This window comes from Entelurus aequoreus, linkage group LG10, assembly GCF_033978785.1.
Source record: "Entelurus aequoreus isolate RoL-2023_Sb linkage group LG10, RoL_Eaeq_v1.1, whole genome shotgun sequence".
Classification (NCBI taxonomy): Eukaryota; Metazoa; Chordata; class Actinopteri; order Syngnathiformes; family Syngnathidae; genus Entelurus; species Entelurus aequoreus.
In genome coordinates, this window is record NC_084740.1 from 21,899,889 (window position 1) to 21,927,031 (window position 27,143).

The 27,143-nt window shown below is 40.5% G+C and overlaps 1 protein-coding gene across 1 annotated transcript in view; it reads right to left on the reverse strand.

Moving 5' to 3' along the window:
* Positions 1-800: 800 nt before the first annotated feature.
* Positions 801-27,143, reverse strand: part of LOC133658366 (probable G-protein coupled receptor 149) — a 35,991-nt gene continuing 9,648 nt past the window's right edge. The window contains exons 3-5 of the mRNA XM_062060294.1: positions 26,039-26,514; positions 7,916-8,059; positions 801-1,811 (exon numbers count right to left, since the gene is read on the reverse strand). Coding sequence (XP_061916278.1) covers positions 1,335-1,811; positions 7,916-8,059; positions 26,039-26,514 — 1,097 coding nt within the window. The 3' untranslated portion in view covers positions 801-1,334. The remainder of the gene's footprint in view (positions 1,812-7,915; positions 8,060-26,038; positions 26,515-27,143) is intronic.

Sequence of the window (27,143 nt, forward strand, 5' to 3'; positions counted from 1 at the left end):
TCAATGGTCAAATCAACGTCACAACCTAACATTGATGAAACATCAAAAAGCATGTTGTTTCAACGTTACGTTTGTGTTGTAGAAAATTAGTTGGAAAATTACCAAATTTCAATGGTCAAATCAACGTCAGAACCCAACATTGATTAAACGTTGTCAAAAATCATGTAGTTTCAACGTTGTATTTGTGTTGTAGAATATTGGTTGAGAAATGACCAAATTTCAATGTCAAATCAACATCAAAACACAACATTGATTTAAGAAGCATGTTGTTTCAACGTTGTGTTTGTGCTGTAGAATATTGGTTGGAAAATGACCAAATTCCAATGGTCAAATCAACGTCACAACCTAACATTGATGAAACATTGAAAAGCATGTTGTTTCAACGTTGTATTTGTATTGTAGAAAATTGGTTGGAAAATGACCAAATTTCAATGTCAAATCAACGTCACAACCTGAGATTGAATAAACGCCGTCAAAAAGCATGTTGTTTCAACGTTGTATTTGTGTTGTAGAATATTGGTTACAAAATGACCAAACTTCAATGTCAAATCAACGTCAAAAAACCTGAGATTGACGTCATCAAAAAGCACGTTGTTTCAACGTTGTATTTGTGTTGTAGAATATTGGTTGGAAAATGACCAAATTTCAATATCAAATCAACGTCACAACTTGACATTGACTAAACGTCATCAAAAAGCATGTTGTTTCAACGTTGCATTTGTGTTTTAGAATATTGGTTGAGAAATGGCCAAATTTCAATATCAAATCAACGTCAGAACCCAACATTGAATAAACGTCGTCAAAAAGCATGTTGTTTCAACGTTGTATTTGTGTTGTAGAATATTGGTTGGAAAATGACCAAATTTCAATGTCAAATCAACGTCAAAACCCAACATTGAATAAACGTCATCAAATAGCATGTTGTTTCAATGTCGTGTTTGTGTTGTTGAATATTGGTTGAGAAATTACCACATTTCAATGTCAAATCAACGTCATAACCTAACATTGAATAAGCATGTTAACGTGTTGCCAGTTATTAGACAATAAAGGCATGTTGACACAATTTCAGTGGACAGTAAATCCATCCTACCAGCTGTACACGGACTAGTTGTGAGTAAATCCAACTTCACGTTCGAACTTCAATGAAAAGACGTACAGTAAAAGAAATGGTTGCAGAAATATGAGTGGTGTTTGTTCGGGTCTTACTCTCAAACAGGATCATTTTTAGGATGTGGCCATGAAAAATGTGTGCGTCTCTTTCTGCTTAACTCTTTGTGTAAAAGTACTTATCACCTGTAAAAGTACGTATCACCTGTAAAAGTACTTATCACCCATCACTCCTGGTCTCCAGCTTGTTTCTTGTAGGCATCATTGAGCAGCTGTATTTCCTCACGATAGCCTGAGCTTCCCTGCGTCTGTCTACGACTGTTCTGCCGATGAGCCTCCACCGTGTCAGGGATGGTGATGTTGATGGCCTCCACCTCGGGGTTGCCGGTGGTGGGAATGAGCAGCGAGTAGGACGCCGTCTCGTCCAGGTCGCAGGAGACGAAGCGGTTTTCTTTTCGTGAATAACGCAGCGAGGGCGAGCGGGTGTGTGTAGAGGACTGGCTGATGTTGGAGACAATGTAGACGCTGTCCATGGCCTCCTTGTTGTCGCAGATCTCCAGGACCTCCAGGTGGATTTTCACATTGGTGTCTCCCACATTGGCGCCGATGCCCACTCCGAAGTCCAGGCCCATGTCGCCTTCCTGACCTGCTTTGTCATCTGCACTGGGCTCATGGCCTACTGATTTGGAGCGGTATACTTCCACCTGCAGGCCATCAGGGGATGAACAGAGGAAAACACACTATTATTATTTACATTTCAGAACAATTGCAAAATAGTTTAAGTTTAAAACTTAGGAGCAACTAACACATGTGTAGCAGAACAGCCTATGATGTCATATACAAGTTTCACAGTGTCTTGGCTGAATGAGCAGGTATCAGACACCTCGGTCTCCTTGGACGCATCGTCGCTCATCCATGCGAACTGGACACTGAATGTCCTTTATGTTATTTGATGTTTCCCCTCTTACACACGTTTATGTGTGCTATGGCTATGAGTTTTTTTGTTTTTTTTGGCCTCAGTCTGGACCCCCTCTCCAGGGGCCAAGGCTTAGACCAGGGGTGTCCAAAGTGTGGCCCGGGGGCCATTTGCGGCCCGCAGCGCGATTTTTATTGGCCCGCGACACATTCTATAGACCAGGGGTGGGCAATTAATTTTTACCGGGGGCCGCATGAGCTACCCGAGCACTGCTGGAGGGCCACATCGACAATATTTCAATTAAATTTTGCTCAATATTATTTTTGATATATACCGTAAGATAAATAATAATAATAATAATAAGAATAGTAATACTTCAACATAGTGTGTGTAACAGTATTCCATGACTAATATATATAAATTAACATTAATAATAAATGACAGTAAAATAACCACACGTATGACTGAGGAGTCATAGTGTAACTTTGTGTGGTGTTTGAGTTGTCCGACTTTTTGTGTGGCCTTAAACGCACCAGTGGTTTAGTGCTATGCGGGTTGGTGACAGATGACAAGTTGGTTTTGGCCTGGTTTGTACGGCAGAAAATGACTAGTTTTTCGAGATAGAATTGTTTTACTCATGTTTTTGGTGTGGTTATGTCCGAATATAAACAGTTTTGTTCAATAAAGTGATCGATATAATTCCTGTCCTCGAAGCATCTCGATAGACGTTACAATAATTGAACGGTGTTCAATTGAACGGTGTTGTAAACGGTGTTGACGAACACCATTAGGGCCGCTTGTTGTCACTGTCACTCAAAGTTGCATTGCAAAATTCCATAGAATAAATATGTTTATTTTGTTTATAATTCAGATGGGATTTGATTTGGTGCGCGGCATATACTTGCTGCGCGCAGCGGACGCTTGAGCAGTGCGCAATTGCGCAGGCACGCACCTTAGGTGAGGGGACGTTGCTTTGCAGTTCATGTGTTGTTGAAAACACGGCATTCCTCATCAACTTTTCTCTTTTTGGCGTCTCGGGTGTAAACCGTGCATCACTTGTCGCTGCATGTGCACCTTCACTCGCAGGTTACACACGGACACACGCCCATAAATAATACTTTTCAAAATAAAAGCAGCACAGTTGTATTGCGCGCAGGACATAGATGTTTTTTCAACTTTATTTTGTAATTGCAGTTGTTCACATTCACTCACAATCACGCACACGTCCACACGGAAGTAATACAAATAACGATTTTCAAAACAAAAGCAGCACCGTTGTATTGCACACTCGACATAGATACTTTTTAAAATTTATTTTGTAATTTATAATTGGCCTCACGCGGGCCGGACAGGGACGCACAAAGGGCCGGATGCGGCCCACGGGCCGCAGAATGCCCAGGTCTGCTATAGACAAACTAAACAGGTCCCAAATTACAACAAAAAACTCAATCAATCAAATTAAAACAAAAAATATGAACTATTAAACGGGACCAAATTCCCCACAAATGGGACCTGAAAACCAAAATGGCCGACAACCTGAGCGTCTTACTGTATGAGGTCATTGATGATTTCCAAGTGTCATGTCATGATGACAAAGTGTACAAACTTCTTGTGAGACATGATATGTTTTTGAGTGTACTAAAGCCCTCAAAAACGTTTCAGTTGACGGCATAATGACAATATTAGTAAATAAAAGCTTACTTTAGAGCACAGTTAACATAAATGCAAATAAAATCATTATTAAAATAATCATGAATGATTTTTATGCTTTGTTATCTATAACACAAAGCTAAGATGTAGAAATGTTTTTCAAATGTTAGCATATGTTCACCTACGTTGTTATAATTTGAGTATTTTTCATATAGAAAATGTATAAAAGTGGCCCTCGCATCCTTAAATTTTTCTCTATGTGGCCCTCGCTGGAAAATGTTTGGACACCTCTGGCTTAGACTGAAAAAAATTTTCTCACCCGCCCCCTCCCCAGCGTTTACCTGTTTCTCACCTTTTTTGTGAGGGGCGCCGGAAGTTAGCAGACCTGTTAGCGATCCTGTTCTGTCTCCATGTAATGTTTGATCCTGTTCTGTCTCCCTGTAATATTTGATCCTGTTCTGTCTCCCTAAAATGTGTGATCCTGTGCTGTCTCCCTGTAAGGTTTGATCCTGTTCTGTCTCCCTGTAGTGTTTGATCCTGGTTTGTCTCCCTATAATGTTTGATCCTGTTCTGTCTCCCTGTAATGTTTGATCCTGTTCTGTCTCCCTGTAATGTTTGTCTGATTGTGATTGTGATTGTGCTGAAAATCTTGATTTCCCCTCTGGAATAATAAAGTATTTCTGATTCCTGATTCCTGATTCTGAGGATGTTGGGCTTTTTTGCAGTAGGTCTTTTAAAAAGCAGCAGAGTACTCCTGTCATATAGAGGATCTTTATATATTTGATGTGTTTTAGCTTTTGATCAGCCATTTAACGATATGTCAGAGCATTACACTGACATTATGTACAAAATAAGAATAGGAAAACACTTGAAGTGACACACAAAAAAAGACACAGATTTTCTTCACCCAGACGCGGATCACCGGGGCCCCCTCTGGATCCAGGCTTTGAGGGGATAGATGGCAACCCCTTGTGGCCAGGCCTGTCCTCATGGGGCAACATGGGTCCCCCCTCCAATGGGCTCACCGTTCATAGAGCTCAGGTGCACTGGGAGCTGGACACCTTGGCAGTCCGTTACTCAGCTACAGAAGCTAACTCTTGAGACCTGGATCGTCACATTGCTGCCGGGGTAAGGAGCCTGAGCTGGTGTGTGACGTGGAGAAGTTCCGGTTAGAACAAGTCGGACTCACTTTGACAGACAGTAAGGACTCTGTAAATAGTCCTCTCAAGAGGTGATGGACTCTCTTCCAGTCTGGCGTTGCAAGCAGTGAGAGGCGATTAGCGGCGTTGGTAACCCTCCCGGTTTTACCGGGAGACTCCCGGTATTCAGCGCCTCTCCCGATAACCTCCCGGCAGAAATTTTCTCCCGACAAACTCCCGGAATTCAGCCGGAGCTGGAGGCCACGCCCTCCTCCAGCTCAATGCGGACCTGAGTGGGGACAGCCTGTTCTCACGTCCGCTTTCCCACAATATAAACAGCTTGCCTGCCCAATGACGTCATAACATCACGGCTTTTAGGGAGTAGAGTGCACAACTGCGCACACAACAAGGAGACGAAGCAGAAGAACGAGGAAATTACAGACATGGCAACGCCGTCGACGAGCAAGATGAAGAAATACGCTTGCAAGTTCCAAAAACGAATTGAAACAAGAATTTCAGTTCATCCAGGACAGTTCGAAGGGGAAGGGGTATGTTGCCTGTACATTTTGTAGAACAGACTTCTCCATTGAACACGGTGGCCGAAATCGAAATGATATACTCATTCATGAACGTAGAGTGAAGCACATGGCGGCGGCAGCGCAGCACCGTTCACAGCCCAGTATTATGGGCCACCTCGCAAAATGGAGACCCGATGGTGTAACATATGCCGAGACAAAGATGGCTATGCTGAAGTACAACAATGAGTAGATGAGTGTTGTGTGTGTGTATATGTGTAAATAAATGAACACTAAAATTCAAGTATTTCTTTTATTTATATATATATAATAAAATAAATATATATAAATATATATATATATATATATATATATATATATATATATATATATATATATATATATATATATATATATATATATATATATATATATATATATATATATATATATATATATATATATATAGCTAGAATTCACTGAAAGTCAAGTATTTTATACATTATATATATATATATATATATATATATATATATATATATATATATATATATATATATATATATATATATATATATATATATATATACATATATATATATATATATATATATATATACATATATATATATATATATATATATGAAATACTTGAGTTGGTGAATTGTAGCTGTAAATATACTCCCCTCTTAACCACGGCCTTAACCACGCCCCCAACCACGCCCCCGCCCCACCTCCCGGTATCGGAGGTCTCAAGGTTGGCAAGTATGCAGTAGACGAGCGGGTAGCTTAACTCCAGGTGGTGGGACGAGTCCTGACTGTTGTTTGCGCTTACACGCCAAAAACTAGTTCAGAGTACCTGCCCCTTTTTGGATTCGCTAATGGGGAGTACTGGAGAGTGCACTGTCAGGGGATTCCCTTGTTCTGCTGGGTGACTTGACATTGGCAACAAAGGTGGAACCTGCAGAGGTGTGACCGGTGGCAACGGCTGCCTGGATCTGAACCTGAGTGGTGTTTTGTTATTGGACTTTTGTGTTCCTCACAGATTGTTCATAACGAACACCATGTTCAAACATAAGGGTGTCCATATATGTGCACCTGGTACCAGGACACCGTAGGCCACTGTTCCATGATATATTTTTCGGTTGTCATCAGATTTTCAGTCTTATGGTTTGGACACTTTGGTGAAGAGAGGGGCTGAGCTTTCAACCGATCACCATCTGGTGTTGAGTTGGCTCCGACGGTGGGGGAAATTGCTGGTCATATTGGCAGGCCCAAACGCATTGTGACAGTCTGCTGGGAAGGTCTGGCAGTCTACCGTCAGAGAGGAACAGAGAGGAAGTCAATATCCACCACCGGAAGGACTTTGAAAATGTTCTGTGCCACAATTTTAGAGGCAGCCGATTGGAGCTGTGGCTGAAAGGTGGTTGGTGCCTGTCGTGGCGGTAAGTGCACTGGCAACACCATGTATGGTGGGATGGTGTGCTGCTGACCTTGACTTGGGATGTTGTGGATCGGTGGAGGGAATACTATACATCTTCCTATGAGAAACTAGTGTTTGGGGACTCTCTTGTGGTAGGCCCTATTTCTAAGGCTAAGGTTCTAAGGCTAGGGCTAAGGTTGCCGAGGAAGTTAAAAAGCTCCTCACGGACAGGGCCCCGGGGGGATTTTGCCTATCGTTCACAATCCTTATGAGAGACAGGAAGACAAATGTTTTATTTTTTTTCTTGGTGGTTAGCAATGCAGCTAATGGGAGCAATCAATTCCACCACTAAAACACTTTAAAAATGCGTTCAAAAACCATCAACAATACTTCATTTACGTTCCGTAACCTCTATAACAACCAAACTGTAGATACATTGTTATTTTAAGAGCAAACACTGAGGAACTATTTTTTAGCATAGTAACACATCGGCGTAATACGGTACTAGCCGTAGAAGCTAACTACGGCAAGAGAGAAGCTCGCTTCTACATCAGCACGAAACGCGTTTGAGTTTGTACTGCACAACAAAATGCGATAAGACACCAATCTGTACTGACTGAAAAACATGAACAATCATATTAAAGTATCTGTAAAGTGTTAGCCCACATTTCATGTTTTATTTAAGGATTAAATTACAATAATAAACATATGTTTAATGTACCGTAAGATTTTTTGTTAAAATAAAGACAATAATGCCATTTTTTATGGTCCCCTTTATTTAGAAAAGTATCGAAAAGTATCGAAATACATTTTGGTACCAGTACCAAAATATCGGTATCAGGACAACCCTACTTTGCACTTATTATTAAAATATCATTGTACCTGCCCACCGTCTGCTGTCTCTGCATCCTGTGGTTACGCCAACAACGCCAAATGAGTTTGTGACAACATAAGACACCAATTGTGCTACATGTGTTCAAATGTATCTACTCAGCATTTCTATTCATGTTGATGTGCACGTCAACACAACAATATTGTTAAATCAATACATGCATGATACAACATCATGTGTACAATACAGCCTCTTCACTCTTTAGAAGATGTCAACTTTGGATAGCATGAAGTGGATAGCATGAAATATACCTACAAGCCTAAATAGCTTTACCTTCTTGGCATTGTTGGGAGAGATTGTAAGTCCATCGCTGCTGACCTCGTAGGTGGACAGAGAGAGGGTCTTCCCTGTGGGGGCTTGCAGAGATACTGTTCCTTGGAAGGCGCACAGTGGGATGGACAGACCAGCTGATGACCTCTGCATTAATTAAAACAAAAAAGAAAATGCTTTGGTTTCATAGTGGGGTTGACAACGATTACAACTTTGCCTCATCACTTTTGTCATCCAATGTAGTATATCAACAAAATATTATTGATACTGTTGTTCGACATCCATTGCTTTCGGTCTCCCCTAGAGGGGGGGGGGGAGTTACCCACATATGCGGTCCTCTCCAAGGTTTCTCATAGTCATTCACCGACGTCCCACTGGGGTGAGTTTTTCTTTGCCCGTATGTGGGCTCTGTACCGAGGATGTCGTTGTGGCTTGTGCAGCCCTTTGAGACACTTGTGATTTAGGGCTATATAAATAAACATTGATTGATTGATTGATATGATTCATTTGTATTACACCAAAAATACCTTTTACATCAGAATCAGAAATACTTTATTAATCCCTGAGGGGAAATGAAGATTTTTAGCACAATTCCATTCAAGAGCAGAGATACATTACAGGGAGACAGAACAGGATCAAACATTACAGGGAGACAGAAGAGGATCGCTGACGGGTCTGCCAACTTCCGGCGGCCCTTACAAAAAAGGTGAGAAACAGGTAAACGCAGCCAATAATATACATTGCGCACACACGATTGCACCATGCATAGACAAGCAACCAAACAAAGACATAATATCAACACCCACACAGGTGGCCTCTGCGGTGTTCCACGCCATCGTCTGCTGGCGTGGCCAGAGACAGGAGCAGACCCAACAAAGCAACCAAGAGAGCCGACTCCACCCTCGGCCACCCACCGACTCTCGGCCAGTGTCCAGTCCGCATATATGAGCGAGGATGTGTCGAAGGAGACCGAGGTGTCCGATACCTGCTCATTCAGCCAAGACACTGTGAATCCCGTCCGTCCCGGCGCTCAGCACCAGCTCCACAGCCCTGTCTCTTCATCCACATCTCCTCCAGTCTCTCCAAACGGACTCTGGTGTGGCAGAGACCCAGCAGCTGGTTTCCATGGCCAAAAGGCTCCCGGGAGGCAGATCCAGAAGCCCACAAAAAAGCACCGCAGAAGTCAGAAAAGTGCCACCCCTTGTCGCACAGTCCCAAAGGGTCCCAACCCAAAAGGCAAAAAATAAAAAATAAAAATACATGAAAACAAGACGGAAACACCAGGAACACAAAAGGATGACACAAGAACACAGAGCTCCTGCCACCAGCAGCCACTACAGTGGCGCCATCTTGGAAAAAAAAGTATTGTTTCTTCTATTTTAGTGATTGTATTTTGAAAAGGCATGGTTTTTCACTTGATATCACGTATATCTTCTCACAGTAGCAAAATGTTAAAAATGTGTTCTTCTGTGTTAAATAAAAAAATATATACTTTAGAAGTGTAAATCATATTACTTAACTAAGGACATGCACAGCTGAGTCAATCACACAACCAGGTCCATTTTGCCAAATGACTAGAAAATGTCCAACTACATTTTTTAGCTGCCCAATCACAGCTTGAACGCAAACGTTGTTGGCCCGCCCCTCCAGAGCGATCATTTGTAAATTGTGCTGTTTGCACTTCTTGTTCAGCAATGCGGCAGCACTTTGTAGCATATAGGCCTAATATTAATTTCACTATTAATCATTTCTTAACCTATTATGTAGTCATCCGAAAATATTGCCAATGCATAGTTGTTTGTTTTCATCAATTATGCACGTGGATAAAGACACTTCAATCAATCAATCAATCAATGTTTATTTATATAGCCCTAAATCACAAGTGTCTCAAAGGGCTGTACAAGCCACAACGACATCCTCGGTACAGAGCCCACATACGGGCAAGGAAAAACTCACCCCAGTGGGACGTCGGTGAATGACTATGAGAAACCTTGGAGAGGACCGCATATGTGGGTAACCCCCCCCCTCTAGGGGAGACCGAAAGCAACGGATGTCGAGTGGGTCTGACCACTTGTTACATTTTGGATTAGCAGGCGTATGAGCGCTGTCTGTTGCTGTATCGTTCACCTTCACGTGATGCATTTTTGCCATCGTTGCTTGTGTTAGCCCAGGGGTTGGCAAACCAACAAGTTGAAAGAGCCATATTGGACCAAAATTACAAAAAACAAATCTGTCTGTAGCCGCAAAAAATTTAAAGTCTTATATAAGTGTTATAATGAAGGCAACACATGACGTAAGTGACTATATTAGCTATATCAGCCTACTATCAAAATGACTTTAAAAGACTTATATACGTGTTATAATGAAGACAACACATGATGTAAGTGTCTATATTAGTTATATTAGCCTACTATCAAAATGACTTTAAAAGTCTTATATAAGTGTTATAATGAAGACAACACATGATGTAAGTGTCTCTATTAGCTATATTAGCCTACTATCAAAATGACTATGTTTCGCAGGCTGACACAAATCTTTGTTGACAGAAATGTAATATGTATTCTACACATTTTTACAACATTGGAAAAATATTAGTAAAACGGAGGCTTCTCAGAGTGTGAGATAACTCCTGGAAATTACTGCCGTGTGTCCAAGATAAAGGAAACGGCAGGCTATCTTCTTCTAATGGATTTATTACAATCTTTGCAAGCTGGGTAAAGTTTTACACAAAATAACTATCAGACATACAGCCAATATTACATACAGATAATGTGTCATGAGACACACAAACATAAATTAAATACACTGAGGACATAAATAAAGCATATTAAAATGAACTGAAATATACCTACAAGCCTAAATAGCATGTTAGCATAGAATAGCTTGCAGTCATGCAGTGACCAAATATGCCTGATTAGCACTCCAACAAGTCAATAACATCAACAAAGCTCAAGTTAGTGCATTCACACACAGCATAAAACGTTTGGTGGACAAAATGAGACAAAGAAGGAGTGGCATTAAACACGTCTTTAGAAAGTCGGAGAAAGTTGTACATGTAAACAAAGTACGGTGACAAGGATCGCCAAAATTAGTAGGACAAAACGGCACTTGCCAAATAGTCTCTAATCACTGAAGCATGTTTAATATAAACAGTGGGATTTCTAACAATTAGGGAAGTTAGTGTCATGTTTGTCCTCCAACAGAAACCATATTACAACAAAAAAAAATGTTTTTTTCCAATTTTTTTTCCATTTTTCATACATTTTTAAAAAAGCTCCAGAGAGCCACTAGGCCAGCGCTAAAGAGGGTTGCCGACCACTGGGCTAAACTATTGTGTTGAAGAAAAGTCAGTTAAAACTACTTTTATATCGAACAGGCTTTTGCTGTAAATCATAACTGATTTTATTTTTAAAAATTAGAACAGAAGTCATAAAAATCGATTAATTAATTGATGAATTATTGAGCTGTAGTTATTTCATTTGTAAAAACATACGCCTCCTGTAACGAGGGAGCAAGTGTCATTAGGCCTTCTACATGTATTGAGAGTGAAGATGGCTGACGTCATATAAACAAAAGGGGATGTGGAGTTCTTGTTCTGTTTGACTTTATTACCTCCACAGTGGGGGTCTTTGCATGAGTGGGAAAGAAGAGTTGGAGGGAAGGAGACCTGAATGCTGAGAGCACATTGTCAACTACATCCTAAAATGCTTGGAAGCCATCAGTGTGATGGAAGTGAGCATGTTGTGGGAAAATAAATCTGTTTAGAGAAGATTCATTGGCCAAAAGTGATGGTTATGAATAATTGCATTTGAGGGTTGAAGGTTATGGTGCATCGCCAATAAATGACTGAAGGTCCGTGTCGTATCGGGTGTATTAACATACCAGACTGGATATTTCATTAGGGACACAATCCAGTAGCAGGCTTTTTTGACACACTCAGGCGGGGGTCAGCCACCTGCGGCTCTTTAGTGCCGCCCTAGTGGCCCCCCGTGAGTATTTTTAAAAAAGGATTGAGAATGGAAAAAGATGGGGGAAAATATTTTTTTTGTTTTAGTATGTTTTTTATTTTGAGGACAAACATGACACAAACCTTCCCAATTGTTAGAAAGCGTACTGTTGAATATGTTTAATATGAGTATTTGGTGAACATCGTTTTGTCCTACTAATTTTGGCTGTTCTTGAACCCACCATAGTGTGGACTGTAACGCAACAGTTTGTTTATATGTCAAATCTTCCACTCCTTCTTTGTCTCATTTTGTCCACCAAAAGTTTTATGCTGTGCGTGAATGCACAAAGGTGAGCTTTGTTGATGTTATTGACTTGTTGGAGTGCTAATCAGGCTATTTAGGCTAGCTGTATGTACATATTGCATCATTATGCCTCATTTGTAGCTATATTTGAGCTAATTTACTTTTATTCTCTGTGGCGAGGCGGGGCTGGCAGTCCGATGGCGAGGCAGGGCACACCAGAGCCCACCCCAAGATGGCGGCGAGGAGGCGTGGACGGCGAGCAAGCAGCGAGGCGGGGCGCGCCGGGAAAGAGACGCCGCAATCATTATAAGGTGCGTGGATCGCGCAGCTTGGGACAATGTAATTATCCTCTCCCACCGTATAAAAGGCCGGCAGACGTAAACGTTGGGGAGAGAGACGGGGAGAGAAAGCCGAGCCAACAGGAAGCTGATGCGGAGCAAGAGCGACGAAGAGCACGCGAACGACGGCAACGCACGCAGCTGGAAAGCTGGAGCGGAGGAGCGAGAGCGAAAGAGACTGAGAGCGCAAGGGAGACGACGACACTGTGACGCTGAAAAGCTCCAGGCACCTTTTCTTCGAACTGTTGTGACCAAGTGCAACAGCTGTTTATGACCACCTCCCCTTAAGAGCAGCAGCGTAATGTAATGTAATGCTATGTAATTAGAAAAAGCCCAAATAAAAGAGGATGCGTGGAACTCCCTCATCAGAGCGGTGTGGTGACGCTGTACGAGGGTGCAGTCACACAGGCGCTCTCCTCATGAGCTAAATTGAATCCAGTCTCTGTTTGTTTTTTTTGCTTCTTGTCTTGTCTAATAGATGTCATCGGTGTTTGAACCTGACAATTGGCTGCATTTCTGATAATTGTTTGTGTGCCATGTTGTTCCAGACCACAGCAAACATTACCTAGCTTGCCAAAGATTGTAATAAATCCATTAGAAGAAGACAGCCTGCCGTTTCCTTTAACTTGGACACACACATCTATATCTTTGGCCATTAAAAGCCTGTCATTTCCAGGAGTTATCTCACCCTTCTAGAAGCCTCTGATTTACTAATGGTTTCTAATGTTGTAAAAATATGTAGAATAAATATTATATTTCAACATTTCTGTCAACCAAGATTTGTGTCAGCCTGCGACACATAGTAATTTTGATAGTAGGCTAATATAGCTCATATAGACACGTAAGTCATGTGTTGCCTTCATTATAACACTTATATATGGCTTTTCATTTTTTGCGGCTCCAGACAGATTATTTTTTTGTATTTGTGGTCCAATATGTATTTTTCAATGTTTTGGGTTGCCGACCCTGCATGAAAGCATCGATGTGAGCACTTCCTGAAGCTGTATTAATTTTGTAATGTCTTGCCATATTCAACGTGACCTTCACGTGTTTACCATACCGGTGGGACAGCAGATATTTATAAACATGAATGGACGTGTTGGCAAAAGGAAAAAAAAGAAAAGGGATGTCAATTTGCTACACGTCTGAATGCACACTACAGCCCTCACCGTACACCCTCACCCTCACCCCCGCGGGAGTGGGATGGCCAACATGCCTCCCGGCTCTGTGCTCGCGAAGCGAGTCTGAAGTCAAAGAGAGGGTAAAGATGTCTTTAAGCTTTAATTCCCACCTCTCTCTGCGGGGCCACAGGGGCTGACAGTAAGGAGGAGAGACGATGGATAATGGATAATGACATCTGGCCTGCTAATGAGCAATAAAACACAGCATAAATAACAGACTTTGTGTGTCTGTACATCTTGTGTGTGGGGATAAATAACATGCTTTAAAGAACCAAGCTCCTGCTAAGTCAAGCAATATTTGTGCTGACTTGTAATTCTTCATATAGTAGTGTCGTCATATTCGTTTCATCTGGAGCCAGAAGATGTTTAACACGATGCAAAAACTTAAAATCAGAAGTATTTATTCCCTATTGGATACAATTCTAACACAATTTGTCTGAGCGCTATCTATTCCACACTGTGACTTACACAGGGTGCTCTTACAATATATATCACAATGTATGAATATGCAATGAGGTGTCTGCTTCCAGGCGTGGAATCTTCCTCTGCCTTCTCCTTCCTGGACTCCGACTCCAAGGCATTTGTTTACTCAACTGCAGAACGTACAAGGTGCCAATTATAGCAGTAAGACGTTCGCTTAGGAGTGTTTTTAAATAGTCGTCCCTCGCCAATTCGCACTTCAAAGATTGCGGCTCAACTATATTGCAGATTTTTTTTTCCAGAATATTTAACGTATTCCTGGCTGACTGAACTAAAAAAATAAATACTAAGAATTAAATGAAGCAAATACTTCTGCTTGAATAGAACACGTGTGTTTACAAACATGTAGCATTGCACATTGCAAGCAAATAAACAATCTCCAACATTGGGCTCAATAAAGTGCAAACTTCAAACCTTTGTCTTGAATACCATACCGTATTTTCCGCACTATAAGGCTCACCTAAAAACCTCAAATTTTCTCAAAAGCTGTCAGTGCGTCTTATAATCCGGCGCGCCTTCTATATGGACCAATATTGAGCCACAACAAACCTAAAATTCATTTTCATAAAGTTTAGGTCCCGCAACTATGGTAAACAGCCGCCAACTTATTTTTCCCCCGTAGAAGAAGAAGTTCTTCTTCTATGGTAAGCAGCCGCCCCCATAGAAGAAGAAGAAGCGCGCGGTGCATGCTGGGATATATGACGTTTCATTTCTTCTTCTTCTATGGTAAGCAGCCGCCCCCGTAGAAGAAGAAGAAGCGCGCGGTGCATGCTGGGATATATGACGTTTCATTTCTTCTTCTTCTATGGTAAGCAGCCGCCCCCGTAGAAGAAGAAGAATCGTGCGGTGCATGCTGGGATATATGACGTTTCATTTCCATTTGTGTGTTTATGTAAGACCCCAAAATGGCTCCAATTAAGAGACACGCTTACGACGTAGTTTAAACTCAAGGCGATCAGTCACGCAGTAGAACACGGGTGACAGAAGGTGAACACACGTTCACCAAGACAGGGAGACAGCGACAAACGCCACTTTCTGCCAGTGGATCGTAAATGCCTGGGCTGATATATCAGTCTCAACTGTGGTCCGAGCTTTCAGGAAGGCAGGAATTGTCACTGAACTGCTGGACAACAGCAGCGACACTGACTAGATTAATGACGACTTCGGCGAGACGGAGCCGGGCATTTTGGATGCCGTATTCGCCCAACTGTTTAATTCGGACACTGAAGAAGAAGAATTTGAGGGATACGTGGATGAGGAATAACTTCATAAAGTGAGCTTTACATGTTTATTTTGTGTGTTGTGTTGTGTGACATTAACGTTGAGTTATTGATATATTGTTATTGCTCTGCACTATTTCGAGTGTTACTATATTGTGATTGCACTAACGTTTGATTTACCTTAACACGAGTAAATCAGCTGTTTATTCATTTTGGGAGTGAACAGAGTTGTCAGAACGCTGGTTTGTAATCTATTAATAAAGTTTGACTGACCTATCTGACTGTTTTGTTGACATTCCCTTTAGCGCAGCTCCATCTAATGCAGACCTGGGCATTCTGCGGCCCGCGGGCCGCATCCGGCCCTTTGTGCGTCCCTGTCCGGCCCGCGTGAGGCCAATTATAAATTACAAAATAAATTTTAAAAAGTATCTATGTCGAGTGTGCAATACAACGGTGCTGCTTTTGTTTTGAAAATCGTTATTTGTATTACTTCCGTGTGGACGTGTGCGTGATTGTGAGTGAATGTGAACAACTGCAATTACAAAATAAAGTTGAAAAAACATCTATGTCCTGCGCGCAATACAACTGTGCTGCTTTTATTTTGAAAAGTATTATTTATGGGCGTGTGTCCGTGTGTAACCTGCGAGTGAAGGTGCACATGCAGCGACAACTGATGCACGGTTTACACCCGAGACGCCAAAAAGAGAAAAGTTGATGAGGAATGCCGTGTTTTCAACAACACATGAACTGCAAAGCAACGTCCCCTCACCTAAGGTGCGTGCCTGCGCAATTGCGCACTGCTCAAGCGTCCGCTGCGCGCAGCAAGTATATGCCGCGCACCAAATCAAATCCCATCTGAATTCTAAACAAAATAAACATATTTATTCTATGGAATTTTGCAATGCAACTTTGAGTGACAGTGACAACAAGCGGCCCTAATGGTGTTCGTCAACACCGTTCAATTGAACACCGTTCAATTATTGTAACGTCTATCGAGATGCTTCGAGGACAGGAATTATATCGATCACTTTATTGAACAAAACTGTTTATATTCGGACATAACCACACCAAAAACATGAGTAAAACAATTCTATCTCGAAAAACTAGTAATTTTCTGCCGTACAAACCAGGCCAAAACCAACTTGTCATCTGTCACCAACACGCATAGCACTAAACCACTGGTGCGTTTAAGGCCACACAAAAAGTCGGACAACTCAAACACCACACAAAGTTACACTATGACTCCTCAGTCATACGTATGCTTATTTTACTGTCATTTATTATTAATGTAAATTTATATATATTAGTCATGGAATGCTGTTACACACACTATGTTGAAGTATTACTATTATTATTATTATTATTATTATTATTTATCTTACGGTATATATCAAAAATAATATTGAGCAAAATTTAATTGAAATATTGTCGATGTGGCCCTCCAGCAGTGCTCGGGTAGCTCATGCGGCCCCCGGTAAAAATTAATTGCCCACCCCTGATCTAATGGATGCATAGGTGCACCTTATAATCCGGTGCGCCTTATATATGAACAAAGTTTTAAAATATGCCATTCATTGAAGGTGCGCTTTATTATCCGGTGCGCCTTATAGTGCGGAAAATACGGTACTTCTGCAAAAAAAAAAAAAGTCTGATTATACATTGTATCCAAATAAATAATGAAGTAAAATATTGAGAGGACTTGGATTTGTTTCAGTAAGTACATAAAGTAAACACAACATTTTTCATTCACACATCTTGGCGGTGTGCAGAGCAACTGTTTTAGTGATCGCTCAACATCGTGCTTACTTCTCACCATACATGCTATCATCATACACCTTGTGTCCAAAAGCCAAAAGCAGTGAAGTTGTCACGTTGTGTAAATGGTAAATAAAAAGAGAATACAGTGATTTGCAAATCCTTTTCAACTTATATTCAATTGAATAGACTGCAAAGACAAGATATGTCATGTTCACACTGAGAAACGTTGTTATTTTTTGCAAATATTAGCTCATTTGGAATTTGATGCCTGCAACATGTTTCAGAAAAGCTGGCACAAGTGGCAAAAAAGAGTGACAAAGTTGAGGAATGCTCATCAAATACTTATTTGGAACATCCCACAGGTGAACAGGCTAATTGGGAACAGGTGGGTGCCATGATTGGGTATAAAAGCAGCTGCCATGAAATGGTCAGTCATTCACAAACAAGGACGGGGCGAGGGTCACCACTTTGTCAACAAATGCCTGAGCAAATTGTTTAAGAACAACATTTCTCAACCAGCTTTGCAAGGAATTTGGGGATTTCACCATCTACGCTCCGTAATATCATCAAAAGGTTCAGAGAATCTGGAGAAATGACTGCACATAAGCGGCAAGTCCGCAAACCAACATTGAATGCCCGTGACCTTGGATCACTCAGGCGGTACTGCATCAAAAAGCCACATTAGTGTGTAAAGGATATCACCACATAAGCTCAGGAACGCTTCAGAAAACCACTGTCAGTAACTACAGTTGGTCGCTACATCTGTAAGTGCAAGTTAAAACTCTACTATGCAAAGCCAAAGCCATTTATCAACAACACCCAGAAACGCCGCCGGCTTCTCTGGGCCCGAGCTCATCTAAGATGGACTGATGCAAAGTGGAAAAGTGTTCTGTGGTCTGACGAGTCCACATTAAAAACATTTTGGGGAAACTCTGGACGTCGTGTCCTCTGGACCAAAGAGGAAAAGAACCATCCGGACTGTTCTAGGGTCAAAGTGGAAAAGCCAACATCTGTGATGGTATGGGGGTGTATTAGTGGCCAAGGCATGGGTAACTTACACATCTGTGCAGGCACCATTAATGCTGAAAGGTACATACAGGTTTTGGAGCAACATATGTTGCCATGCAAGCAACGTTATCATGGACGCCGCTGCTTATTTCAGCAAGACAATGCCAAGCCACGTGTTACAACAGCGTGGCTTCATAGTAAAAGAGTGTGGGTAGTAGACTGGCCTGCCTGTAGTCCAGACATTGAAAATGTGTGGTGCAATATGAAGGCTAAAATATCAGAAGGGAGACTGTTAAACAACTTAAGCTGTACATCAAGCAAGAATGGGAAATAATTCCACTTCAAAAAGGTGTCTCCTCAGTTCCCAAACCTTTACTGAGTGTTGTTAAAAGGAAAGGCCATGTAACACAGTGGTAAAAATGCCTTTTTTGCAATGTGCTGCTGCCATTAAATTCTAAATTAATGATTATTTGCAAAAAATAACAACATTTCTCAGTGTAAACATGAAATATCTTGTCTTTGCAGTCTATTCAATTGAATATAAGTTGAAAAGATTTGCAAATCATTGTATTCTCTTTTTATTTACCATTTACACAACGTGACAACTTCACTGCTTTTGGCTTTTGTAAGTATACAATGTAATTTCATAAACAAAAATAAATATAGAATATTGTTGTTTTCTATTGTTCTTTTTGGACACCACTTGGTTGAGCAGATAGTCGATCATTTTAGTAGATTTTCTTGCTGCAGAATGCTATTCCCTTATTCCGCAGCGTTGCAGATACCATGTTTGCTCCAGAGGTGGTGTATGTGGTGGTATCAGTACAAGTACATGGAATTATTCAACATCAATTTTTGGAGTCTTGAATTGTGGTGTGTGTGTGTGTGTGTGTGTGTGTGTGTGTGTGTGTGTGTGTGTGTGTGTGTGTGTGTGTGTGTGTGTGTGTGTGTGTGTGTGTGTGTGTGTGTGTGTGTGTGTGTGTGTTGTATTTCTAGCCTTCTTGAGATATGAAGAAGGAAAAGTATCTTCCATATGAGGAGGTGTGAACAAGTGAGGACATAAATCATGGTCCCACTAATGTCTCATTTGCACCCCTGCTGGTCATTTTGACCAGCAGGGGACAAAAAGGAGGGATTTTTCAAATTGACTGTGTGTCGCTTTTAAAAGTGCTCCCCCTCTGGTCAACATATGAAATACCAAGTTTCTGTAAAAATTTTAAGTGCTCCCCTTCTGGCTAACATATAAAATAACAAGTATGTGTAAGAAATTGAAATGTGCCCCCTTTGGCCAAAATGTATTAAAAAAATAAAATAAATATGTACAGTATATAGAGAAATACTGTAATAACTTGAAGTAAATAATGAAGATTAAAAACAAATTACAAACAAAAAATTAAAACAAATTAAAAATGAACTAATAGCAGTCTTTTTCTCAAAATGTGTCGACTTTTTTTTATAAAATTGGGAACAATTTGTCATATTATTTCTGTTTCTGTAATATTGCAATATTTTCTCGTAAAATTATTACTTTTTTATGTAAAAGTATTACTTTTTAATGCAAAATGGTGACATTTGTCATATAAAGTTCTGACTTTTAACACAATATTGCCAATCTTTTTGTTGTACTTGTAAAATAGTGAATTTTTTTTGCCAAGTAAAATGTGACCTGTGCTGGCAAAATTAGTCACAATGAGGACATTTTAAAAACTGAGTTATTGTTATTTACACATTCCCCATCTAAAGACCTTCAAAATGATATATGGTTTGTTGGAATCGGACAGAAAATGACCGAGTTACATCCGATTGAAGTCGACCAAGTTTGAGGGTCCGTTTTGAGAAAAAACAGCTTAAAGTTTACTGTTCCAGAACAGAATGTTCCAAAACAAAACTCCATAGCAACCATACCTTAAAAGTCCTTGTAGCAACACCAAAATTGGTACAATTAAAGTCAAATCCCATGTCTAAAGGAAAAATATATATTCAACTCTATTGAAAACGGTTATGTACAAAAATTTCAACACTGTTATGTCACAGTTTTTTTGTTTACTGGTCAGTTTGTCAGCTGGTCAGCTGTCCGTAATATTCCTGACCAGCAGCACTAAGAAGATTCGCTGACTGCAGTGAATTTAGCGCACTTGCAACCGCCTGTGTACCCTCTCCACCTTTTAAATCCATTACGGAATGTAAAACAGTCTAACTTATCCACAAAAATAATAATTAAATGTTCGAAAATCACCTTTTTTCACCAAATATTCCGCTCAAATTACTGTGTGTTGTTTTTCATCAGGGCGCTGCCATGATACCACAATGCACCGCGCGGGGTGATTCAACCAATGAGGGTACGCCTCACAGCGACCGGTTAGCAACAAGCCGGATTTGTTTACGTCGGGACAGGTTTAAAAACTCGAATTCAATTGGTTCAGAATGCCGTCATCGGGATTTGCATGCTCATTTTTAGAATGTACGTAAACTTGGCGTCACAATGATACCAAATATGGCTAGGGCAGACCTGGGCATTCTGCGGCCCGCGGGCCGCATCCGGCCCTTTGTGCGTCCCTGTCCGGCCCGCGTGAGGCCAATTATAAATTACAAAATAAATGTAAAAAAGTATCTATGTCGAGTGTGAAATACAATGGTGCTGCTTTTGTTTTGAAAATCGTTATTTGTATTACTTCTGTGTGGACGTATACGTGTGCGTGATTGTGAGTGAATGTGAACAGCTGCAATCATTAATTACAAAATAAAGTTGAAAAAACATCTATGTCGTGCGCGCAATACAACTGTGCTGCTTTTATTTTGAAAAGTATTATTTATGGGCGTGTGTCCGTGTGTAACCTGCGAGTGAAAGTGCACATGCAGCGACAAGTGATGCACGGTTTACACCCGAGACGCTAAAAAGAGAAAAGTTGATGAAGAATGGCGTGTTTCCAACAAGACATGGACTGCCATGCAACGTTCCCTCGAAGGTGCGTGCCTGCGCAATTGCGCACTGCTCAAGCGTCTGCTGCGCGCAGCAAATATATGCCGCGCACCAAATCAAATCCCATCTGAATTCTAAACAAAATAAACATATTTATTCTATGTAATTTTGCAATGCAACTCTGAGTGACAGTGACAACAAGCGGCCCTAACGGTGTTCGTCAACACCGTTCAATTGAACACCGTTCAATTATTGTAACGTCTATCGAGATGCTTCGAGGACAGGAATTATATCGATCACTTTATTGAGCAAAACTGTTTATATTCGGACATAACCACACCAAAAACATGAGTAAAACACTTCTATCTCGAAAAACTAGTCATTTTCTGCCGTACAAACCAGGCCAAAACCAACTTGTCATCTGTCACCAACACGCATAGCACTAAACCACTGGTGCGTTTATGTCAACACAAAAAGTCGAACAACTCAAACACCACACAAAGTTACACTATGACTCCTCAGTCATACGTGTGCTTATTTTACTGTCATTTATTATTAATGTTAATTTATTTATAATAGTCATGGAATGCTGTTACACACACTATGTTGAAGTATTACTATTATTATTAATTATTATTATTATTATTATTTATCTTACGTTATATATAAAAAAAAATATTGAGCAAAATGTAATTGAAATATTGTCGATGTGGCCCTCCAGCAGTGCTCGGGTTTCTCATGCGGCCCCCGGTAAAAATTAATTGCCCACCCCTGGGCTAGGGGGATTCCCCCTTATTGCCGCGAGTGAGTGTTGAAAACACTTGATTTTCTCAAGGAATTTTAACACAAAGGACTAATTTCTGAAGACATACCTTAAAGTTAAAGTTAAAGTTAAAGTACCACACACACTAGGTGTGGTGAAATTTGTCCTCTGCATTTGACCCATCCCCTTGTTCACCCCCTGGAAGGTGAGGGGAGCAGTGGGCAGCAGCGGTGCCGCGCCCGGGAATCATTTCGGTGATTTAACCCCCAATTCCAACCCTTGATGCTGAGTGCCAAGCAGGGAGGTAATGGGTCCCATTTTTTTATAGTCTTTGGTATGACTCGGCCGGGGTTTGAACTCACAACCTACCGATCTCAGGGCGGACACTCTAACCACTAGGCCACTGAGTAGGTGGCCTAGTTTTGTACCTCGTACAAAACCTTCAAATAAAGGTGATTGAAGATGTTTTCTTGCTATTTCGATGATTGGAATTGCTATATTGTGGCTTTATGGACTCATTTTTGTGAAAATCTCAATTTCAACCAAGATACATTTTTTTTCACTTATTTGCCTGTTGGTCAAAATTAGCCTTTGCGTATTCCGACTCATTTTGCCAGCACGGGTCACATATTCAGATTATTATTACATTGCCAACATTTTAAAGTTATCTTATAAAATTGTGACTTATGTCGAGTAAAATTACGACTCTTTTCATAAAATTGCCAAAAGTTTAAGCTTTTCTTGTAAAATTGCGACTGTTATTGAGTAAAATTCCAACTTTTATCATATTATTGCACAAATATTCAGTTTTTCTTGTAAAATTTTGACTTACGTTGAGTTAAATGATGACTTTTATTATAATACTGCCAAAATTCTATTTTTTTCTTGTGAAATTGTGACTTTTTTCTTGTGAAATTCCAACTAATTTTTAACAACAAGCTTTTTTATATTTGCATAGTATGTATATATTATTAATGTTGTAATCTAGAAAGGGTGGTCCTAAAGAGGGAGGCATTTTTTGGTGGTCTCAAGAAGATTAAAGATTAAAGATTAAAGTACCAATGTTTGTCACACACACACTAGATGTGGTGAAATTTGTCCTCTGCATTAAGGTAGGAAATACAAGAAAGTGTGTGTGTGTGTGTGTGTGTGTGTGTGTGTGTGTGTGTGTGTGTGTGTGTGTGTTTGACTTAATTGTCTTAAACATGATGCAATGTGAGAGCCAAAGCCAGGCTGGAGTTGCATGCACCATAGATTTTACACTAAAACATATCAAACTTTCAAGTGAGGCAGAGACATAATGTGTGTGTGAGTGTGTGTGCGCGCGTGTGTGTGTGTGTTTCTGCATGCATCTGTGTGTGTGTTTGACTGGAAATCTGCACTTATAGTGTTGGCACTCTTAAACTCACCATAACTGCAAGCCCTTTTCACATGACATGCATAAAACAGTACCACAAGTATTTTACTTTCAAATCTCTCTTCGTTCTTTTTACTATTTCTTCTTATTTTGGAAATGAATGTGGTGGAAAAAAAACTGAAATGGAGAGCTCAGTTTTGCTTTTACGTTGCATGCAGTGGTACTACAGTGTATGGAGCAAACCACAATTAAAAAAGCAGGTCGGCCTCTCTCTAATGGATGAATGTAATTATTATTGACTTAAACACCACTCCTCAAAACACCCGATCAATATATAGATTGACAAATGAGCCAAACAGTGAGCTGAACTCTCTGGAGCAGCATATAAAATATATTTGGTTTTGATTGACAGCCTGACATTTCTTGCTCAAGTATCGCTGATACCATCTCGCTCCATTACTCTACTGGTAACAATGGGTGGAGGGCCCGAGCACAGATAAAAGATCATTCAAAGACTGGTGCGTCAGGTCATCTAAATGCTCCAAAAAAAATCCATGCACCCCGAGACCACAAACAAACCTTGCATTTGCAGCTGCATGGCAAAGAATACAATTGCTCTCTCGCAATCTCAGCATTCCTTTAACCAGTGGCCGTCAAACTTGTTTTCGTTAAGGGTCACATCGCAGTTACAGCGGCCCTTTGAGGGTCGCTTGTAACAGTGAATAGTATATCAATATAATAAATATATAAGGATTTGATTACACAATTGCCTATGCATTTGATTTTTTTTTTTTGTGCACATCTTAAAAAAGTATCTAGATTTTGCGATACGAAATTGTCAGCTCAGTCATCAGAATTTTACCAAATCAATAGGGTTTTTTTTTTGTTTTTTTTACAGCTTATCACAAAACCAAAAAGCGGTGAAATTGTCACGTTCTGTAAATGGTAAATAAAAACAGAATACAATGATTTGCAAATCCTTTTCAACTTATATTCAATAGACTGCAAAAACAAGACACTTAACTTTGTTATTTTTTGCAAATATTAGCTCATTTGGAATTTGATGCCTGCAACAGGTTTCAAAAAAGCTGTCAGAAAGTGACTTGAAGATGATGTGTAAAACATAATCTGTGCAACATTTTGAGCAAAGAACCACCATTACATGTTATGTAGACCAGTGCACCAACCACCGGGCCGTGGCCCGGTACCGGTCCGTGGATCGATTGGTACCGGGCCGCATAAAAAAAATAAAATAAATGAAAATAAATAAATAAATATACACTACCGTTCAAAAGTTTGAGGTCACATTGAAATGTCCTTATTTTTTAAGGAAAAGCACTGTACTTTTCAATGAAGATAACTTTAAACTAGTCTTAACTTTAAAGAAATACACTCTATACATTGCTAATGTGGTAAATGACTATTCTAGCTGCAAATATCTGTTTTTTGGTGCAATATCTACATAGGTGTATAGAGGCCCATTTCCAGCAACTATCACTCCAGTGTTCTAATGGTACAATGTGTTTGCTCATTGGCTCAGAAGGCTAATTGATGATTAGAAAACCCTTGTGCAATCATGTTTACACATCTGAAAACAGTTTAGCTCGTTACAGAAGCTACAAAACTGACCTTCCTTTGAGCAGATTGAGTTTCTGGAGCATCACATTTGTGGGGTCAATTAAACGCTCAAAATGGCCAGAAAAAGAGAACTTTCATCTGGAACTCGACAGTCTATTCTTGTTCTTAGAAATGAAGGCTATTCCACAAAATTGTTTGGGTGACCCCAAACTTTTGAACGGTAGTGTATATATATATATATATATATATATATATATATATATATATATATATATATATATATATATATATATATATATATATATAAATGTCATTAAATCAACATAAAAAACACAAGATACACTTACAATTAGTGCACCAACCCAAAAAACCTCCCTCCCCCATTTACACTCATTCACACTAATTCGCACAAAAGGGTTGTTTCTTTCTGTTATTAATATTTCTGGTTTCTACATTATATATCAATAAAGATCAATACAGTCTGCAGGGATACAGTCCGTAAGCACACGAACCCTCCCCGGTCTGTGGGACCAATTTTCAAGCGTTGACCACTCCTCAGTTACAAAAAGGTTGGGGACCACTGATGTAGATCACAAGGAAGTCTTTTACATTTAGAAAAAAAAAGAAATACTATGGCTCCTGTAATGAGCCTCATAATCCGGTGCGCCTTTTGTATAAAAATAGACCTGACTAAACCCGCTCATCATCGGCAGTGTGCCTTATAATCCGGTGCGCCCTATGGTCCGGAAAATACGGTGTTTATTTTCTTTCAAACTACAAATTACAAATACATTTAGTACGAAAAGATACAGTACCTTATTGACGCATATTATTCCCAGGTTTTTGTGGACCATTAAAAATGGTGTGGCAGGCCAGAGCTGGCCCCCGGGTCTTGAGTTAGACTGCTGGATATTATTTTACTCTTACATTTTTCTGAAATCCCCCCATCTTAATGCTACCTCTTTGTGTACAGCTTATCATAAATGTTATAAAACAGTGTTTCATTTCCTTTTAGCCCGAGCAAACACATGAGGGGAGATTAAAAGCCATCCATTTTATAGACCTGAGTGCCTGTGTGGTTTTAGTAAATGGTCTTTAGGGTTAGTACATCAGGATAAATGAAATGCAATGTTATTTTTGCATAAAGAGGCAGCAGACCTGAGTGAGTGTAGGAGTGGGAAAAAAAATCAATTCATGGCAGCCATAAACTGAAAAACGACGGCTACAAATTGCTTCATTAAGTGGTTCAATGTCAGAATAACAATGCTTGTACCTGTCTGGGTGTTCGCTCTGATTTACTCCTGCACCATTCCCAATCTGTCAGCTCGTATTTCTGGGACTCTTTATGCGACAGCCTCCTCTCCGAGCCCTCGAATACCGACGAGGTGTCTGTGAGGTGGTGGTCTTGTTCCCGGTGATTAAAAGACGGAGAGTGGAGGTCGTGGAAACCTTCCTCGCTTCGCCGTGGACAATCGGCCAGCGCCTCTCCCACGCCACGGGGAACATCCTCCAACAGGAGGTCTGCATGGGAGGAGCAGTCCACGGGCAGTGTGCTGCTGAAACTGAAGTTTGGCCCCAAGCCGCTCTCCAGTGCATCCAGGCGGGTGTTGAGGAAGTCGCTGTTGAAGAGGCTGTGGTAAGATGGCTTCTCGACCAGTGTGGTGCTGGGAGATACCGGGACATGCGACAGCTTAAACACTCTGCAACCTTTGTGCAGGGAAAGGTTGAATTCAAATCTTCGTTTTAATCCTGTACAAAAAATTGACAATAATTATTCTACACAGTCATTTGTAGTCTAAATTATGGTTTGTATGGTATGTATTTCATCTGACCACAGAACTTTCCTCCAGAAGTTCTTATCTTTGTCCATGTGATGTCAGATGAAACAAAAATTGAGCTGTTTGAGCAAAGAACCACCATTACATGTTATGTAGACCACAAGGAAGTATTTTACAATTAGAAAAATAATAATAATATGACCCCTTTAATGCGCCTTATATTCTGGTGCCCCTTTTATATATAAATAGACCTGAATAGACCCGCTCATCGGCAATGCACCTTTTAATCCAATGCCCCCAATGGCCTGAAAAATACAGTAAATGACTTCAGACCAGTGGCACCGTCGTATCATTATGAAGTGTTTTGAAAAGCTTCTTCTTCAATATATCAAAGCCTGCCTCCCCCAGAACTTTGATCCACGCCATCTTGCATACAGGCCACACCACCCCACAGAGGGCACCATCGCCACTGCTCTCTACTTTAGCTCTCAAACACCTGGATCTCCTACGATGCTGTTCATCTACGACAGCTCAGCCTTCAATACCATGATCCCCCACATCCTAGTGAAAAAGCTGACCTGTGTGGGTCTATTTTGTTTT